The sequence below is a fragment of the Amphiura filiformis genome, chromosome 18, assembly GCF_039555335.1.
Source record: "Amphiura filiformis chromosome 18, Afil_fr2py, whole genome shotgun sequence".
Taxonomy (NCBI): Eukaryota; Metazoa; Echinodermata; class Ophiuroidea; order Amphilepidida; family Amphiuridae; genus Amphiura; species Amphiura filiformis.
In genome coordinates this window covers 29,488,175-29,510,525 of record NC_092645.1, presented here as the reverse complement: position 1 = coordinate 29,510,525, position 22,351 = coordinate 29,488,175, and the positions used below count along the sequence as shown (strand labels likewise).

The 22,351-nt window shown below is 35.9% G+C and overlaps 1 protein-coding gene across 1 annotated transcript in view; it reads left to right on the top strand.

Moving 5' to 3' along the window:
- Positions 1-1,530, top strand: part of LOC140139080 (uncharacterized) — a 32,709-nt gene extending 31,179 nt beyond the window's left edge. The window contains exon 13 of the mRNA XM_072160861.1: positions 1,019-1,530. Within this exon, the coding sequence (XP_072016962.1) occupies positions 1,019-1,345 (327 nt within the window). The 3' untranslated portion in view covers positions 1,346-1,530. The remainder of the gene's footprint in view (positions 1-1,018) is intronic.
- Positions 1,531-22,351: the final 20,821 nt, after the last annotated feature.

Sequence of the window (22,351 nt, the reverse complement as noted above, 5' to 3'; positions counted from 1 at the left end):
TTGACCATGGTCAAATATGGACAATTTGACCATGGTCAACCATGGTTAAACATGATCATATTGACTATGGTTGACCGTGTTTTTGAAAAATGGCACCACTGCCAACCATGGTAGACCATGGTCAAACATGCAAAGTTTTGACCATGGTTGACCATGGTCACTTTGGATAGACCATGGTCATTTTGGATAGACCATGGTCAAAAGGTTGACCATGGTCTCTGGCCGTGGTGCCATTTTTCAAAAACATGGTTGACCATAGTTGACCATGGTCAAAAACATGGTTGACCATGGTTGACCACGGTTGTTGAACCATGGTTGACCATGGTTAACCATGGTCAAACATGCAAATTTTTGACCATGGTTGACCATGGTCACTTTAGATAGACCATGGTTGACCATGGTCTCTGGCCGTGGTGCCATTTTTCAAAAACATGGTTGACCATGGTTGACCATGGTCAAAAACATGGTTGACCATGGTCAAAAACATGGTTGACCATGGTCAAAACCCTGGTTGTTGAACTATGGTTGACAATGGTTCAACCATGGTCAAACATGCAAAGTTTTGACCATGGTTGACCATGGTCACTTTGGATAGACCATGGTCATTTTGGATAGACCATGGTCAAAAGGTTGACCATGGTCTCTGGCCGTGGTGCCATTTTTCAAAGCATGGTTAACCATGGTTTGACCATGGTCAAAACCCATGGTTGAACCATGGTTGACCATGGTTAACCATAGTTCAACCATGCCTTTTTCGCATAGGTAAGATTCAAATTATTGATTTCCGGAAATCCTCGTTATTTTCCAGATAATGGGGAAAATTTTGAATAAAAACAAATATAATACACATGTTGAATTATGCTAGTACAGAATAATTTTGTCAAAATATAGCAAAAATTATAGCAAAATTAAAAAAAAAATTAAAAAGAAGTTAATATGACCGATTTGCTCTTATTAAACGAGACATTGCATTTCGGTGAGTAGTATTAATTTATATGTATTTATTTTTAACTTTCAGTTGGGCAACGCTGACTTTTGGGTAAATGGAGGCAAAAGTCAACCAGACTGTAGAGTTCCGTATTCGTGCAGTCATCGACGTTCAGCTACACTTTTCACCAATAGTGTTAAGGGGGACTGCTCTTTTCCAACAAGAGGTTGCGTATTTAAAACCAAATTATTAGTTTTTGGAACAAAGGCCATTACGAGTAGACACCCTCATAAAAAGCAATGTCTCAAGTGCGCGAATATGGGAATAAATGCAACCAATGGGCGTATAAACATTTCTCAATTATGCCTGTACACTAAAAAAGTTGATCCGTATTGTGAAATTGGAGAAAAGTGTTAACGGGATTTGCATGTTTCCTACAAAAGATTACGTAATAACCTTTTTTGGGAGTCGAAAGGGGAAAGCCTGCAAACCCGATGTGCTCGAATATCATGGGAATCAATGCAATCATCAAAGGTCTTGCAAACCCTGGTGATTTCTGTCTGTACACTAAAGGAAAGGATCCGTCTTGTAAAATTCCGTAAGTGGAGAATAAAAGTATTGTTTTGAGACCTAGCCGTGTACGTATCTATACCTCCGGATATAACACGGTTAATACCATCATTTTAAGTGGATATAATGGTATATATCGTCATATATCAGGTGATATATACATTCTTAAACAGATCGACCTTAAAATAATGTTTGGATGCAATTTACGTCCTCTTTTGTGATCATTTTTTATCAAGGTCACCAAACCGGTGCCCATGATTACTGCTGCGCAATGGGTGTATTCTTGCCCGTAGTGGTGATACCTAGTACGAGCAAACCTAGTATTTATTGCGAGATATAACACGGCTTTGATACCAGGATATAGGCAATCAGATTCCCAAATTATTAGAGCTATTTAAGGGATCTGGAATGAGCGTTTTGAGCATTTCGCCAGTATTTTTTGTGGGACATGAGAGCACATCAGACATATGGAATTGCATTCTGAATACGAAGAATGTCTTTCTGATATCAATAATTTTCATTTTTGAAATTACGATATAATACAAATTTTATGACAAATTATAAAAGTTGATATTTTTCACATTTTTGATATAATAACAGTCCTCGAAGTAAATTTTATAAATCTAATGATATATTCTTAAAGTGTATGTAGCTGGGAGGAAAAGCCGACGATCAATTGAAAATTTTGATCTTTCATATTGAAGATATGGATTTTTTTCCCAAAAAGACCTAATTTTTTTGGTGTTTTGGGGAAAAATCCATATCTTCAATACGAAAGGTCAAAATTTTCAATTGATCGTCGGCTTTTCATCCCACCTACATACACTTTAAGTATAAATCATCAGATTTTTAAAGTTTACTTCGAGTACTGTTAAATATCAAAAATATCAATTTTTAATCATTTGCCATAAAATGTGTATTACATTGCGAATTTCAAAAAATCAAAATTATTTGATATCAGAAGGACATTCTTCGTATTCAGAATGCAATTCGATATGTCTGATGTGATCTAATGTCCCACAATAAATACTGTCCAACGTTCATACCCCACCCCTGAAAAACTCATGAATTTGAAATGAATACCTGAGCGCGAGAAATGCATAAGACCATGAGAGCACACAACATGGTAAATGTACTGACGGTCTAAATTGTCCAGATTTTCTGGAAAAAATACTAATGGGCCAAGAAAACAACAAAATGCAAATATATCGTTATGAATTCGGCCGAATCCGGATTCGGCTGTTAGTAATGCCGCCCTTTGATTACTTATTACGCTGTTATCATCTGATCTCCGTTAAAAAACTGATATGCTGCCCTCTATTATCTAAAGCATTGATCTTTTGTTCTCTAGCTCAAAATTAATGCATGCATAACATGAATTTACCAAAAGCCGAATCCGGATTCGGCTGTCTGCCGAATTCATAACGATATTAAAGCGAACTCCAGTTTTACCCCAAAATTAACTTTCTGCATCTGTTCTAATCAATTTACCTCGCAGTAGGAGGAGGGTTAACCCTCTTGTAATCAACCAGTTAAAACTACATACATAGTTGTACATTTTAGATATCTTGTACCATTTCCAAATTGTGGGCTTTCGTTTCAATAGAAGTGCAAGTCGAAAATTGAATCAATATCGATCAATAAATAATCAAATTCATTTTTTAATGTAAATAAATAAAAGAAATAATAGAGCTACTCGTATAACCTATAACCAGAGCTAGTGTAACCCGTTACCACTAGCTCAAAATGTCCATAAGAGACTCTGCATTTCTTGCGCTGACTTTGATTATTGCAAAACATAGAAATATATAGATAAATACATAATAGAGATGGTTGCGATTAATTATGTTGTAGGTAAATATTTCATATAGGTATGGTTCCACGTTTGTAATCGAGTTTATTATACGTTATACGTTTTCTGTTTGTTTGTTTTTCTTTTGTTTTGTTTTGTTTTGTTTGCTTTTGTTTTTTAATTATGGTTATATGCGATTATTTATGCGTGTATTATTGTATTCCCAGCAAACACGTAAAGTATAAAACGAGTAAATGTCGGATCATATAAAACGAGTATAAAGGGTATAAATCGTTTTAATAACATTTATAAACATTCTAACATAATGTTATTCAAGTGTTGACAACACATTTGGCAAAATGTTTGTCAAAAAATATTGTACAATAACATTTCGACAGAATCTAAATAAATATTTATTTTTGTTAGGGTAGTGTTTTTTCATATAAAACGTTTTAAGAACGTTCCATGACCCCACATTTAAATGATACCAAAGTGTTTTGACCAAAACCAAAACCTGTTTAAAAGAGTCATAATGACATACATTATTTACATTAATATTTTGTGTTTGCTGGGATTAACTATGTTATTATGAAATAACTGTTCATGGTTTTTTTTGTTACTTTCGTATATAGTCCATACAAGGTTTCTGTGAAAGACAAGTACCGGAGAATTTGCTTACTGGAAAGGATAAATATCCCAATTGAAACTCGGAAACGCAGAGTATGGGGTTTAACATTATAATATCTATTTTACACAGCATCACAATAACTTATGTTGTTTAGGAATACATCGATTTGCATACAAATTCATGAACAAGATAAACCACACGACGTTAGTTAGTCGTTCAGGGGTGTGTAATAAAACTCCATTTTTTGTCTTTCTGAGTTTCAATTTGCTTGTTTATCCTTGCAAGTAAGTAAAGCACCCCAAATTATCTCCGGTGCCAATCTTTCAGAGACACCCTGTATATGTCTTATAAGTGACTATTACTAAAATATGACATTCTTTTGTGCTTGTAATTAATGTTATATTTTAATTAACAATACCATTATTCATAAGGATGTCTTCTTTAAAGCCATATATTATAACATTATCATACAAAATAGATTAGTACTTCTTTAGCCATAACATGTTAGCTGTTATTATCAGATATGTCCCCTTTTAATTTTGAGTCGAACAACTAGGCAAAGAAAATTGGAATTTACTACCAACGCCATTGTTGGTCGTGTTATGGTACGACGCTTTGTTGTTTAGATCACCGTCCCGTACACCATGTACGTACTGTGTTGTGAATATCGCGTATGCGTTCGACTAATAATATTTCCATCGTAATAATAAAACGACAGTTTTATTCAAATTCTCGGATTTTGACAAAACTACAGCACCTAGGGTCTTGCTTTTAGCAGGGTATATTTGTTTAATAAAGTACAATATGATCATGGAAAAAACAGAATTTTAAAAAATATTGAAGACGGCCTCCTCAGCAAATGTTATAATATGGCTTTAATGCTTGTACATATTATTATTGTTCATTGTAGGTAACTAAATTCCGCACAATAATTTTGGGGACCTGAGAGCACATCAGACACACCAAATTGCATTCTTAATACAAGGAAATTAATAATTCATATACATATGAAAAAATTGTTAATTTCATACAATTTAAGTATAATTATATAAAGTTTATTTAAGACTGTTAAATGTCAAAAATATCAATTTTTAATATTTTGCCATCAATTTTGTATTATATCGTGAACTACGTAAAATACAAATTATATGATATCAGAAGGACATTCCTCGTATTCAGAATGCAATTTGGTGTGTCTGATATGCTTTCAGATCCTACAAAAAATACAGTGCAAACGTTGATATCGGATTCCTTAATGCAATTTTTCCAGAAATTTCCGAAAGGGAATATTATAATATTTCAGAAAGGGAAGGTGGTATGAATGTGAAACAAGAACTAAAAGGTGTGATTTGACCAGCACAATAACGCTATATCAATAACTGAAATTTTGTATCTCAACGCTTTATATTGTTTTCATGTTCGTTCTGAGTAATTATTAAGTTCACACTGGAATTGTATAATAGTTATGTTTATTGTACGATGCCATGAGCATCTTAAATGGTGGTGTGTGCATAGCGATAAAGTGTTTGCGTTTTTTGTTTTGTTTATAGTCTTTTTCTGGTTTGCTGTGTTGTGTTGATGCGGTGTTCTGTTTTCTTAATACCCATGTCCGGTAGAAGGGTGTAAATTTAAGAAACGCTTGGAATGAAATTGTATTTGCGGGAAAAAATAAATATAAAAAACAATATTACCAGCAAAATGTTCCTCTTTTCAGAGTCAGTACACTCTTATATCTACCAACAGTACAATATACTTATACTTGCCAGGTTCATACGTTTGTTCGACGTCGAATATTCGATACAACCAGTATTCGTTATATAATCATTTTTAATTCTAACAAAAAATGTATAGCTGTTCTAGCTATATCGTCTCTACCAAAACCTCATTTTAGTCATCACGTTTTTGCTTGTACTGTGGTAAAAGGAAATTGCCACAAATTGTTCTTTCACCTGAAAAGAATCATAAAAAGAATAGTTCTGCCTATCTTCTGTGTTAACCTACTGAGATAGAGGCAGAGATAGAGACAAGGCAGTAGAGAGGTGACCGTATTTGCCGGAATGGGTCTGGGTTCATGATGCAGTCATGTCTACAATAGAATTCACCGCGACCTTTGCAGGACTTAAACCCCATTAAAAGCTATTTAACCAAGATAACACTAATTGAAAACTGCTCAACTGATTAAATCAGATCTTCTCTGGTTGTGTACATGTGTCTGTTTTATATGTGCGGTATCGCAATGAGCTGGTATTATAGCTTCAGTTGGGTAACCGATTATAAAGGAAACGCAAGGAAACAATGGTATGTGGACCTTTGTTCACGAAATGAGACAATGGTCTGCTTTTTGTTAACCAGCATTCTTGAAAATGAGCAACATAATGATTGTTGACTTAACACGGTTTGGAAATAATTTCTTCATATTTTTTGGTGTTATCTGTCGTTTACATATCCTTCCTAAAACACCAAAGTACGAATATTTCCAAACATCTAAATTAGCTAAAAATTTAGGACATGTTACAAAACTATATTTTCAAGAATTTTAGAAGAGTATTTTTAATATTGGCCGGTTATTTTTCACACAGCAACGTTAACTAGGCAATGTACTATTACCTATAACATACACTAAAACACCAAAGTACGCATATTTCCAAACATCTAAATTAGTTAAAAACTTAGGACATGTTACAAAAGTATATTTTCTAGAATTTTAGAAGAGTACTTTTAATATTGGCCGGTTATTTTTCACACAGCGACGTTAACTAGGCAAGTCCCCATACTTCTAACGTACACTATTTGTAGAGGTCACGCGTCAATGGTAAGAGCACTGTGTATTGTGTATAGGAAAACGGACAGTAACTGCAGTATGTAGGGTTAAGGTTTGGGTTAGGGTTAGGGCTTCCGGCAAATACGGTCATCGTCACTCTCAAGGTCAAGGGCCATTGGGTGGCCAAAGACCCTGTTGACACTGCTTCTAGCCAACCGCGTGTCTGGATACAAGCCGGAATTTTGAATCAGGTATATATTTAATTATTTGCGTTTACAGAATACATGTTGTACATGTTGTAGGTTTACATCTTTTTAATCAAAAACTATCTAGCTGATGACTAGTGGAAAATACGGCATCTGAGACTGTGATTGGTTTTGTCAAAACCCCGATAGTTTCCTTCATTAAATCGGAAAAGTTTTTATATCGAACGAAAGCTAACACTTCCCGCTAAAAATTCAATGTTTATAGCAAGGCGAATTCGGTAAATCCTTTGAAACTGCCTATTCGCGCGCAATTTATGACCAAGATGTAGGTTTTAAAAGTCAAAACCCCGGTTGACCCTTACAATATTTTGCAAATTTTATGTCATTAAATGAAAGAGCACACTTATAATTGTCCATATACTAGCTTTAATTTCAATGAGCAATGGCCAATCTTTAAATTGCCAATCTTTTGTAAAAGGTTACTATTTTCGCCTGTTTCGTCATACAGTTGTAATTTCAATAAACAATGTCTTTGTTTAAAGAGCTCTTAGAAATTGATATGAACCTCATATTTGCTCATTTAAGCCGAAGGTGCCAATTTTTTTTTGCGCTGCACGCGCATTTGTACCATTAACTTATTCTGTCGCCATATGGTGCTGGATTCACGATACTTCCAAAAATGTTTCCAACCAACCCCCCCAATATCAAAAAGAAATCTACGCCACTGCAGTATGGTTCCATAAAATATACCACTATAAAAAATCATTATTGTGTCAAAGACCTTAATAAAAAGAAGAACACATACTTCATTCCTAGTTCCTAATGCCAACAAGTAAAATAGAAGAGGTAATTCATTCCCGACGTAAGTTTGATGTCAAAATCTGGGGGAGTAACATTCATCTATAGCACAACGTATTATAGGTTCCTTGGTCTGACAATTGAAACTGATGGCCAAGTACCCTCATAAAGCGACCATACCAAGCGTTTAAAGACCCATTCAGTGATCCCAGCGCAAGTGTAAAAAGATTAAAATTGTTTATATATTGCCTAAAAGTTAAGGATAATTCAATCAAATTGTCATTTGATATTTTTGAAATGAAAAAATTTGCACAAAAAAAACGCCAGTATTGACGTAGATGAAGCCCCATTCAAATACATGTAGCTAATTCATATACTGACTGTATATAAATTACAGATTACTCGCGGCTTTCGGCTGAAGCACTAGCAGGCTATGTTAGCACATCTATGACAATGACAAAGGTACCAAAATCTGAATTTTGATGATTTTTACGATCGTGCGGATGGGCAAATCACTGAATGGGCCTTTAATTTGTTTTGGGAAAAGAGAGTTTAAGAGAGAGAAATAAAGAAAAATAAAGAAGGGGGTAGAGAGACAAAATCATAATGAAAAGGGAGAAATAGAAACAGAAAAATGGAATAGAAAAAAGAGAAAGAGGAAATGATAGAGGAACAAAAAAATGACAAATTTTATCATAACATAATCACTGAAAAAATCAAACATATACCTCAACACTAGTAATGGGCATGTCACAGTGGCTGCACAATAATTCTGTCACACTGTGCATGCAAGCATAACAGTACATTGAAAAGCGCGCGCATCAAAGTTCTTCAAATTTGGCAAACATCCATGTCGAAAAATCAATTTCCTCATATGTGCTATTTATCACAATTGTTTGAATTTTTGATATATGGTGTGCGAAACCTTTCTGTGACTACCATCGGGTTTTTATTAAATAAATATTGCTTCTTTTAAGAGCTACTACCTGTTTTTATGGATTGTTGAAGATCCCTCATAAATCAATAAATATAGGCCTTTTGAAAAATCAAGACCTACCACCATTTAGCTGAAATACTAATCTTTCTAAGCATGTAAATTATTTTCGTCGACAACGAATGGCACACTTGAGGAAAACGAGTTAAAACAAAACATTTTTAAAGTGAGTTTAAAGGGAGTAATATTCCAAACCACAATAGCTTTAAGCCATTGTGTGTGTCCAAGGCCACGCCATTTTTGTATACGCGGTATAGTCGAGTGGCTGTTCCTTTTACCGTTTGTCTTCCCACGTTAATCCAGATAACAAAATGTTAATTTAAAGTCTCATTGCAAATGAATTTTTATTTTTACTTTTTGGATTTGGCTTTGAGCAATGGTTACACATACCATATTTACAGAAAAAATTATAATTCTATCCCAGACACCGTCAAAATGTCAAAGTTTGTATTTTTTGTATTATATTAAAGTAATTAACTGCAGATTCTTTACTCAACATCATAACCGGTTCATACTTGACAAATTTATGATGAATGAAAAGACTTTTATGAAATATTGAAAAAAAAACCAAAGTTACTCATGCCTAATTAACATAATAATATCATGAATACATAATTAGCTGTAATTAGCTAATTTGCATAATTAATTTCTTTTTGTGTATTTTATCAATTGAAAGAACTTTGTATACATATGTGTGCGAAAAAAAACCGCACCCTGATATCATGTGCGGTTTTCTATTGGCATCAATTTTGCATATTAATTAGCTGAACTTAGTCATTTTTTCAGCTTTAATTTGTCTGCAGATTGGCCGCAATTGCTAAAATAGTATTTGGTTAATTTATTATAATTATTCAATGATAGATTTTTAAATTTTGTTTTCTTTGACGAAGTTAGAAAAGATAGGCAATTAACCTGTGATACTTAAATTAACGTTGCTTTTTCAAGCAAGCGTCCAAATAAACCTTCAAAATCTCGAAATGTGCTAATTTTGTCATTACATCAATTTGTGGCAGATATGCATTCCATTTATCTACATCACAATGCATTGACCGATTTCAATTCGGTTTTTGGATTTTTGATGCTTTAATAAAGCTCATTCATGTAGAAACATTAAATAACGTGTTTCTGCTGCGCTTATTTTCGAGGTGATATACCTACTAGTAATAATACCAAGACAGTGGACTGCAGAGTAGTCCCGATGACATGAAAGTTTCCAATTTTAGCGCAGACGATATCATGTGATAAATTTTGTATGTATTACATGCGTTATCACGTACATGAAATTTTCCCGCTTTTCAGTATCAAAATCAATATAATTTCATTGTAGTGGTTGCCAAGAACGGTTATTTCCAATATTTACTATATAACTGATAATCTAAGCACATAAAGCATGGACCCTAGACCCAGTCGGAGCCACTCGGGAGCACCCTACTCAAGTATGATTTGGGTAAGTAGGGATCTCTGAGAAAAATTTAAATATATATAGCAATACAGATTATTTCAAGAAAATTGGAACTTCGGTATATAACTCAATCACAAATATTCGATCCAATTAAAGAGCACAGATTTTACCAAATTGTTCCTGATTTTTTGGCAAATATCAAAAACACATTTATATATATAAATACTACATAGCAAAAATGGTCCCATGTTTGTGGTACGTTCCCATATTGTCATCTGTAGTATGTTCCCTTCCGAGGATATGGCAGAAGATATAAAGCACCTCTTTACATCATGGTAGGACACCCCCGGGTATACCAAAATGTGTGATAACAAAAGTGAGCGCGGAAATTGTTTGTGCTGGAAATGGTCATGAAGGTTTATTTGCATACGCATGCGCATATTACTGTAAATAAAATTTGAATTGAGATAATATGTCAGTAGCATTATACGAGGTTCAATTTAGCACTTCGTCAGTGCCCTAACTGCTTGGCGACAAATTGAAGAATTCTCTTTCATTTCTTAAGGAAATTCATATAACGCAACGTTTAGGTAAGTTTGATCTCATGAATAATAATGACGGCAATGTTTTACATGTATTTCGTGAAAATAAACATTATATGTCGTGGGTATTATGTAAACACTTTGTACACATACATGCACTTGACCGTTTTTCATTCAAATTGTTGCATAAATTGTTATTCGTATCATATTTTATATATTATATATAGAAGTTTGACAAAACTTGCCAAGACCAAGAATATGTTACTTTTTTGCACCCATTAAAGTTTGTATTGCCTAATTAGTATGTCTGTTTTTGCTTTATTCCGTTTATAGACTCTGATTAATGCACAGCAGAAGCTTTGTTTTGAAAACATAAGACACTAATCGACCTAACGAAAACGTTTCAGGTGAGCGAAAATTTATATATAGTCGAGGTTAACACACTGTAATCTATTAACATTTTGATTAATTTAAAAAGTTATGTGTTTGAAGAATGTAGTTTTACAGTATTCCTATCGCTATTCATTTAATACAACACACAGGAAATGAAGGCTTCAGAGAAAGATTTTTGTGCAGTAATAGAACGCATTTGGCCAACCAATTTGCGGTGTCTCTACACCAAGCTTGGCATCAAATTAAGAGACGTGGTAACGTGGGAAACAGATGCTAGAGAAGGTGCAACGGTTCATGACAAGGCAATGTATGTGCTTGTAATGTGGCAACAACGTATTGGTAAAAAAGCTAGTAGGGAAGCACTTCTTGAAGCCTTGACGAAATGCCAACAGCTTGATGTTAAGGAAGAACTCGAGATAGAGTGGGAACTGACAGGTAAGATGGTGATGTCACTCATGTAACTTTCCATTTTTACAATTTTGCATTTGATTATTAATGTACACTATAATAGTCCACAGATGATCAGAGGGGGATTTATTTCACCAAAAGTACCTATCCTTATTTACATATATTTGTATTAGGCATCACTTGGGACACCTGACAACGATAATATTCCGTTGCTCCAGTAGTAGGTTGTGACTTCGGAGGTTATTGACCTTTGATTCGGCCTCTAATTTGAATAAAATATCCAAAAATAGTTTTTTGACATTAAAATTTTTATTATTCTGGTGTCAAATAAAAGAGTTAGTTATCTTTTATAACATTATATACATGAAAATGAACGACAATTGAACCATAATTTTGGGTTGAAAATCGTATTTTATTTTTAATTTTACTAATTTTAAGGGGATTTCACAGAATTTGACAAGATGGGACTTCTTGACAGAGTAGTGAATATTTAGTGAGACGCATATAACTATTTCTATGAAAATATAATCACAGCGATGTTTCAAATCATACATTTTTACGTGTCAATTTAAAGATAATTGCTCATTCTACCTTTTAACATCATAATTTATGGGATTGCATAACATTTTGATTGCATAACATTATTTGACGATATATTTTGACATATTCATGTGTTGTTGTTTTTTCTCATTTCAAGGGGTAACAACGTTAACATATGGAAAACAAAATCCTGTTCAACATTTATCATAGTCTGCCTTATATTCAACTAACCAATGTGCTCCAAATGCAGACAATACCCCCCAAAAAAACCACCAAACAAACAAAAAACGGGCCAACCGTGATATCCCATAATACAATGGAAATCGTCATCGGCTATAGCCGCCAATTTCAAGCAGGAACGTATTTTCGTTGGTGACGCGACTGATCATAGACAGGGGACTAACATGTCATGCGTCAGTGTTTCCGTTTTACCAATGGCGAGATTGGACCAACAGCTATACCATCACTTAATCCATACTCTGTTGAACGTGATGTTTCGACACCAGCAAGGTTGAGGCATCTTTAAGCTATAGTCAAGGAACAATTCCGATAGATTTTCATGAAAGCGTTCTAAATGTTGTATTCAAAATACTGCAAGAGGACTGTTGTACTACTACAGAATTTCACAGGCAGTAAGCAAAAAACATTTGAATGTTTTGAAACCTGCATTTCGTGTCAACTTGACGAGATCATACGTTGTAATTTTAGCCGCACCAAGCGAACAACGATCACCACTGCAGCACGCACCTCAAGATCTACAGGGACGATTACATCCAAAAGACAATTTGAAACCAGATGGTATTCTACAAGAAGAAAAAGAAGAAACTGTAGTAGATTCAGAGCACCGCGCTAATGAAATGAAATTTATGAAAGCCTCGAGTGACATCGAAGCTGGTGTCTGCAGTGTGTCAGTCGCAGTCCGTACCTTCTGGAACGGTAAGCATAAAGGTCATAGCATTACTTCATTGCTTGCGAGTACAACACCAGTACAGAACGCTATGGTGGATGGAATTAAATTGGCAGCTGAAGCAACTTTCGTGGTCAAGAACATTCATTATGAAGCCGAGAAGCGTAAGCTTCAAAACCGCATTGCTGCCGAAGAAGATATGGATAATATAGACCCAGCAAACACAAAACGTTTTCGACATCATTCGCAAAGGGTTAGAAAAGGTTGCCAGAAAACATTGAAATGTCGGGTTATATAAAGGGCATATAAAGGGTATAAAATGTTTTCATAACATTCAAAAATATTTGTTGCTAACCTACTGCAAATATTCTAACATAATGTTATTTAAGTATTGACAAAATATTTGGCAAAAAACGTTTGCAAAAGATATATTACAAAAACATTTTTAAAACATTTTTAAAAAAATGTTGCAGCGTGTTTTCATACAAAACGTTTTAAAACGTTTCATGACCTTATATAACCAGACATTTAATGTTATTAAAACGTTTTTATCTAAACCTAAACCCAAACTATAACATGTTTAACTCTCGTAAGAAAAAGCAAGAAAAGTTTCGCTTAATTGAGGATGGACCACCCGTGCTCAGCAAAGAAGAGAAGTGAACAAATTTTGATCTTATACACCTATCCGACTTCGCCATTACTGCGGTGTCCCCGATGTAACACTCCGGCGTCCCGAGGTCGGGGGTTCCCTCCATTATTTATTGTGTGCTATACAGAATTGTACCCGGGAATTGTACACAACAGTGATATTCAATACACAATCATGAGTATTGAATTACGAATTAAATCTCCCGCTCTGGTACATCTGTGTTGCCGTCAATAGAGGGCCAAATACAGTAAACGCTTCTCGGATTGGTGTATACGAGAAGAACTAAGGTGGGAAATTATGTTAGAGGCTGCACGACAAATTGGGCAGGAGTCACAAGTGGGGAGTGGCTTCACAGACGTAGCGTAAGAGAGCATGTTATAACGACATTGTGAAAAGACTTGGTGAAACCCTACACAGCTGAGAAAACAAAGACCACACAGTGAAATACGGTGAAGTACATAGGCGTCAAATTAAAGATAATTATACATTCTACCATTTGATATCATAATTTTTGGATGGATTGCATGTCTACTTGAAACTTCATTTTGGGGATCATAACTTATTTGGACATTTCTGTAATTTTTCTTCATTGTAACGGATACAAACATTAGCATTTGGGCAACAAAATCCTGTTCGACAGTTCTCATAGTTTGCTTTATTTTACGTTCTCCAAATGCATACAATTCCCCAAAACACATGCCCTCCTTGATTCCCCATAATACAAATGTACACCGTCATCGGAGCAGCTTTGGCCCTGCTACGCTTATTAATTGTGGCTGTGCTGTCTGGATACGACAGTTCCTAGGTTGGCTACAACATGAGTAGTTAATGTATTTAGAAGGCTGCAGCCAGAAAGGGGCCATTTGATGCTAGGTCGCAAGAATATTATATCTGGTTTGGTAAATGATGTGGTTTGCATATTTGCTACACAATACTAACCATTTTTCTTTTTATCCACTTTGTAGTAACAAATATATGTGGTTTCCTCGTGGTGGTACTTCTTATTGGCATAATAATCATTTTATGTCTTGGATATGGATCGCAAGGTAGGTGATAACAATTAAGTTAGCATAGTCGAACGCAGATAGCAGGGCCAACCTTCAGTTGTCTTCGCCTGGCTCCCTTGGATTAGAGCGGGACGACCCGTAAACTTCAACATGTTCAAGCACGAACGTATTTTCATTGCGGCGATACTAGCCATAGACAAAAAGTAACATACATGCTGCTGGGGTGCTTCAGTGTTTCCAGTGGCGAGATTGGACTAACGGCTACACCAGTTTTACTTGCAGACTGTGCTGAGCGTGTTTTTACACCAGCAAAGTTGAGACATCTTAAAGCTATAGTCAAGGAACTATGAAAACGTTTTGGATGTTGTTTTCAAAATTCTGCAAGAGGACTATTGTACTACAGACAGTAAGCCAACGTCATTTGAAAGTTTTGAAGAGTGTATTTTGTATCAACTTGACAAGATCATACGTTGTAATTTACAGTGGCAGCAAGCGAACAACAGCATCGAGATCTACAGGCTATTATACATATGCTGGGAAGATTACAGCCAAGAGACAAATTGGAACCAGGTACAGATGACATTCTACAAGAGGAAACTGTAGTAGATTCAGAGCACCGCGCTGAAGAAAGACTCGAATGACATCGACGTTGGTGACAGCAGTGTGACAGTCGCAGTCCGTACCTTCTGGAACGATGGACATAAAGAACATAGCATAACTCATTTCTTGCGAGTACAACACCAGTACAGAACGCTATGGTGGATGGAATTAAATTGGGAGCTGAAGCAGCTTTTCTGGTCGAGAACAATCAGTACGACGCCGAGAAGCGTCAGCTTCAAAACCGCATTGCTGCCGAAGAAAATATAGAAAATAAGGAAGCTCTCGTAAGAAAACAGCAAGAAGAGTTACCCACAATTGAGGAAATGATCAGCCGTGCTCAGCAAAGAAGAGAAGTCAAAGAACAGATTTTTGAACGGAAACAACAACAACTGAGGGTGGAAACTAAGTTAAAAGTTGCACGACAAATTATACAGACTCTTCAGCAGGAGTCACCAGTGGGGAGTGTAAGTGCAATTACAACACCAATACAGAACGCCATGATAGACGAAATTAAATTGACAGTTAAAGCAGCGTTCGTGGTCAAGAACAATCAGTACGAAGCCGATAAGCTTCAACTTGAAAACCGCATTGATGCCGAAGAAGATATGGAAAATATAAAAGTTGTCGTAAGAAAACAGCAAGAAGAGTTACGCCTAATTGAGGAAAGGACCACCCGTGCTCAGAAAAGAAGAGAAGTGATAGAACAAACCGAGATTTTTGAACAGATTTTTCAGCAGGAGTCATCAGTGAGGAGCGGAAGTGGTCACAATAGTGGACGTAGCGTACGAGAGCATGTTGTCAGTACAGATACCAAAATTCAACTTTCAGTTTTGTGTTGATTTTGGAAAACTCTAGCTTAGTGCATGATTGGGTCAACCACATGATAGTTACCAGTTGATAGGCCTGTGATAATGGATCAATATTATTCTGTCATAGAGTCAAGTGTAATAATATAACAGAATACTATCAAATATGCATAAGGGTATCAAATGTATGCAAGCACACATGTGAATAGGCGAGATGACACTTCATGATGCAGTCATGTCTACAGTACAATTCATCTCGACCTTTGCAGGACTTAATCCCCATTAAAAGCTATTAAACAAGATAACACTCATTGAAGCAGCTCAACTGATTAAATCAGATCTTCTCTGGTTGTGCACAAGTGTCTGTTTTACATGTGCGACATCGCAATCAAGCTGGTATTATAGCTTCAGTTGGGTAACCGATTATAAAGGAAACGAAAGGAAACAATGGTATTTGTACCTTTGTTCACGAAATGAGACAATGGCCTGTTTTTGTTAACCAGCATTCTTCAAAATGAGCAACATAATGATTGTTGACTTAACACGGTTTGGAAATAATTTCTTCATATTTTTGGTGTTATCTGTCGTTTACCCTCTCCAAACATCTAAATTAGCTAAAAATTTAGGACATGTTACAAAACTATATTTTCGAGAACCTATTTAGAATAGTTTAAATGTAGCTTGTACCGTTTTTTTGTGGCATCCTTCAGAACGAAGCGGTCCGTTACCAATATAGCTCAATATTTTCGGTCAGATCTCCATTCAATTAACACGGGGAGTTGGCTAGCTATGAGCTAGCCAACTCACGCGTCAATGGTGAGAGCACTGTGTATTGTGTATAGGAAAACGGACAGTAACTGCAGTATGTCCATCTGAGACTTGTTCAAGTGTGGACACAAAATTTTGTGTGTGTTTTAAACACTCAGAACGCTACTGACTATCCTCTATTGTCATGCATAGTCGTGCTAAAAGTTGATCGATACATGTTGCAATCAGAACAATTTTTCGGTCAAATAATTTTATTTTTTCAGTATTGTCGGATAAAAAACATGGTGCTTGGATATATCTTTTTAAAACAAATCCTGGTGTTAAAATTAGGCATGAAAATATGTCTTTTAGTGTATGATTTTTGCTTTTTATAGGCCTCAACTTCTTGGAACCTTTTGGAATTAACTTTTTAGCGATTCAAAATGATATAGTTCACCAAAGAAAGATTTTCCCACCTATGTGGCCTATATATTATAGTTTTGTAAGAATATCCGTTTTGATTTCAACTTTTTTCTTTTCACTTGCGATTGCCACAATGTCTAACTCAGTACTTCATTTCTAATATAACCAGCAGAAATAATCGATATTTCCATTGTGGCTTGTAGAATCATCCATCCATAGGTACATTCGCGAGTTGATTTTGACAAAATTGGTAGCCGGAATCGAAAAATTGTGCAATCAAAACCGAAATTCTGACTAAACTATGATATATTGCCCTATATGATGTGTTTTGGAAAGTTGGGAAATACGTTCCATTAGCTATTTATGTTTACTTTGAAAAGCAAAAGATGTTGCCCCCCCCCCCCCCCCTCAAAAAGCTCACGGGGCAAGTATAAATTTCATACCTACGTTTAACACCAGGGTTTGAAAAATAAATACCAAGTACAAGCATTATAGTTTTTCTGACATTTACTGAAGAAATATAAATTATTGCTTTTCATTTGACCGAGAAATGATTATGAAGTAAAAAGTTGTAACCAAAATTTTTTTGCTAGTTTAAACACCGAATTCAATCGTTTCCGGAACCTAATTCAGTGACTGAGAGGGTCTTGTATAATAATAGCATCGACTGACTAGCGTTCTGAGTGTAAATTGATCGCATCGTCATATAATTTTGTCAGAGTAGAATTATTGTTCTTATACGTATACAATTGTAAGACCAATCCAAGCCAAGGATAGATTTTGCAACTGTTTTATTGTACCCAGAAAGGGGTTGTATAATTGGGTGTAATGTTTATCAGCAAACTTAGGATTTGTGACGATAGAGCTGTTAGTGCCACAGGTGTGTGAATTTGTGATGCGATCTGCTGCATTGGAAGTCACCACAATTAATGGATGAAGTAAGTTTTCAAACTCTTTATTGTTATTACTTAATTTGCTCATTTGTATGCATGATGTTATCTTTATGTTATTAAAGCCATAATGTACGATCTTATAATATGAAATTGGTTAAATGTTTTCAAACCTGATTTTTTGGGGGCATATTTGTAATGTTTACACAATGTCCCAACTTGCACCTAAATGGAATCAGCCAAATTTGTTGTGTTTGTAGGTCAACAGAGCAAAGTTCGACATAATGTTATAATTCAAAGATAAATTTTTAATTTGAAGGTAATCGTACATTAAGGCTTTATAAGTTTTAAAACAAACAGGTGGAAATGTATTGTAGTTGAAGAACAAAGAAGTTAATATATTTCTCGACAAAATTGGAGAACAAAGAACTTGCATGTTCACATGATTGTCAACCCTACATGTAATATATTTGAAATTGTTATATTTGGGTTAACTATTTGATTTTGAACTGCACGACATTGAGGATTTGTTGATGTGTTGATCACAATACTTTGAATTTTAATTTTGATTGAGTAACTTCAACATAGGTCATTGTATTATTTAATATTATTTTCGGCTATCATTTCTGAAATAAATTGCTTTGTGAGTCAGTCGATGTGAACCTTTCATATAAGTCTGTAATTATTGACTTATATGAAAAACATAATTGGTTTAAAATTTAGTATTTGATCAGTGTTGTAAAATAAAACTAAGGGTAAAAAGGGCTGTTTAAAATTTGAACTTATTATTATTTGGGAAGTAATACTTCGTTAAAATGGTTTATGGTTGGATCTAATCAATATTATGTCAAATCATACAAATAACGTGTATGTGTTTAATTACAAAGAAACAAAAGAATATGCGGAAACAAGAACATATTAAATAAAATAATCATTTAAAAATGAATATACTTTTGCATTGTGTTCATAATTCTATTTGTGTGTAGAGTACTAGCTGTTTTATTATAATCCCACATCTTTTGGGTGTAACACATGTAATGACAACATTTTTCACATGACCCGGTGAAATCCACGCAAAGAAATGCAGTTTTCAACGATTTTTGCCACACGGTCGCCAATTGAATTCCACGAAGTGAAATATAACAGTATTCCAGAGCTTTACCGCGTGGATGAAAATCAAAGACCAAACAGGGAAACAAACACGCAGTATTCACCACCAGAGCTTCACCGCATGGTTAAGAATCTAAGATCACAGAGTGAAACACATGCATGGTATTCACCATCAGATCATTATCGAGCGGTTGAGAAGAAAAGACCACGGAGAGACACACAAATGCAGTATTCACCTCCAGATCTTCACCGTATGGTTGAGAAAAAAGACCATGTGGTGCGACACATGAGCAGTATCCACCACTAGCACTTCATCGCATGGTTGATAATGAAAGACCACGGAGTAAAACACATGAGCAGTATTCTTCAATGGCGCTCAATCGCATGGGAATGAAAGACCACGGAGTGAAACACATGAGCAGTATTCTTCAATGGCGCTCAATCGCATGGGAATGAAAGACCACGGAGTGAAACACGTGAGCAGTATTCACTGCCAGAGCTTCATCGCTGGAACACTCTGGATGCGTGGTGAGAATTCTATTCAAATAACATCACCAGATAGATGTGCGGGAAAAGCTGGGAAACGTAGCTTAATGTTAATTCTATTTAGGCACATGCATATCCCTACATAGAATTAGAGAAAGCCCCCAAGTCTTAATTTCAGACTTTCTGGTTGGATGGGTTTTGATCTCTAGAGGGGCCATTATTGATATCCAGTGGTATTTCCTGCTAAGTGCTCATCAGGTGATGAGCAAATTTGCATAATGTATGGCGGAAAAAGTTCCACATGTGCACATGAGGCATCTCCACTGGGCAGGCTGAGGAGAAATAGAATCACTTTTGTGAATGCTGTCGTAGTATCACCACCTTGGCCAAGTTTGCTGCTGACAAGAAGCAGTTTAGAATTTTCAAAGGTGACTGTGTGGAGATAGAAGATTTTCTTGTTGTTTCATCGGTGACTGTGTGGAGATCATTATCAGTATCATTATTTTTTAATTAGTTGAATTAAAAAAATACTGATAGGTTGAATTTAAACAAATTGTGATACATAGGGAACGTAAATTATTATAGTTGCATCTCGATATCACTGCTGTGTAGCCAAATTGAGAGAGGAATATTGTTTAGCCGTGTGTGCTTAAACTTTGCGTGTTAAGTTCAGCTGTTGGGCAGACATAGCAGTGGAGATATGGCTCCCAAACGGGAATCACATGTTCGAATCCTGCTACATGTATAGCACCTTTTTTACTTATTTTGCATGGCCATATTGTTTGGGTTAATTCTCTTCTCTCCGCTCAGTAAAAGCCAGAGAAAAAAATCTTTTATAGTTTATATTTCAATGGTTTTAAGATTGCAATTCATAAACTGCTTTGTTCAGCAAACCAAGGTGGCATTTCTTTGATTTTTAATTTTATATGAACAAATGGTGTACCAGTTCGATTTTGCTGATGGCTAGCGTGTGTCTAAGTTCATTTGTAGATCCTAGGATGCCGAAAGCAAGACGTGGTCGAGGTCGTGGAGCTGTCGGTGGGCCAGTGCGATGTGGAAGAAGTTTGGGTCAACAACGGAGACAGATGGCGGAGCCGCAGCTTGAGGAACCAGTCCAACCTATGCGGCAAGGGACTGACCTGTGGTCTAGTGCAGTGTCGCCCAAACAGTAGTGACGAGATGATAAACCCCACAAATGGTGAGTTCACTGGTACGCCTTTCTTAATAATGAAAAGAAAACCGTGAGAAGAGGAGAGGTAGAAGCAGGTGATGAGCAAATTTGCATAAGGTATGGCGGAAAAAGTTAAAGTGCCACATGTGCACATGAGGCATCTCCACTGGGCAGGCAGAGGAGAAATAGAATCACTTTTGTGAATGCTGTCGTAGTATCACCACCTTGGCCAAGTTTGCTGCTGACAAGAAGCAGTTTAGAATTTTTTTCAAAGGTGACTGTGTGGAGATAGAAGAAATCTTCAGTATTAGTATTTTTTAATTAGTTGAATTAAAAAAATACTGATAGGTTGAATTTAAACAAATTGTGATACATAGGGAACGTAAATTATCATAGTTGCATCTCAATATCACTGCTGTGTAGCCAAATTGAGAGAGGAATAGTGTTTAGCCGTGTGTGCTTAAACTTTGCGTTTTAAGTTCAGCTGTTGGGCAGACATAGCAGTGGAGATATGGCTCCCAAACGGGAATCACATGTTCGAATCCTGCAACATGTATAGCACCTTTTTTTACTTATTTTGCATGGCCATATTGTTTGGGTTAATTCTCTTCTCTCCACTCAGTAAAAGCCAGAGAAAAAATCTTCTATAGTTTATATTTCAATGGTTTTAAGATTGCAATTCATAAACTGCTTTGTGCAGCAAACCAAGGTGGCATTTCTTTGATTTTTAATTTTGTATGAACAAATGGTGTACCAGTTCGATTTTGCTGATGGCTAGCGTGTGTCTAAGTTCATTTGTAGATCCTAGGATGCCGAAAGCAAGACGTGGTCGAGGTCGTGGAGCTGTCGGTGGGCCAGTGCGATGTGGAAGAAGTTTGGGTCAACAACGGAGACAGATGGCGGAGCCGCAGCTTGAGGAACCAGTCCAACCTGTGCGGCAAGGGACTGACCTGTGGTCTAGTGCAGTGTCGCCCAGTAGTGACGAGATGATAAACCCCACAAATGGTGAGTTCACTGGTACGCCTTTGTTAATAATGAAAAGAAAACCGTGAGAAGAGGAGAGGTAGAAGCAGGTGGGTCTGTGAGTTATGGTAAATTTGGGGCCTCTCTGGGTAAGTTTGTGTCATTAATCACCAAAAATCTGGAAAGGTGAGTTCGTAGAGCTGGAGTCTTTTATTGAAATTAAGAAACAAAATATCAAAGAGGAATAGTCATTGTCCTTTGTCCAAGTAGGAGGGCAAATTTATTTAAAAGCTTCTCCAATACGGTCAAAGAAAATTGTGGATATTCAGCAGTGGACCAGTGCATTTTTTATTTACATGTCTATATTTTTGGAGCGTCACCCATTCAGGAGTTAATTAAGTTATGTAGATTTGATTAGGAAATTTGCGTCTAGGTTTGGGGAACGAGGCTGGCTGGAGTAAGATATAGTTTCGGTTAAAGCCATATTATAACATTTTGAAACAAAATAGATTAGCATTTCTTTGCCATAAAATGTTAGCTTTTACTGTCAGATATATCCCCTTTTATTTGTGAGCCGAACAATTACGGCAAAGCAAAGAAAATTGGAATTTACTACCAGCTCACATGTCG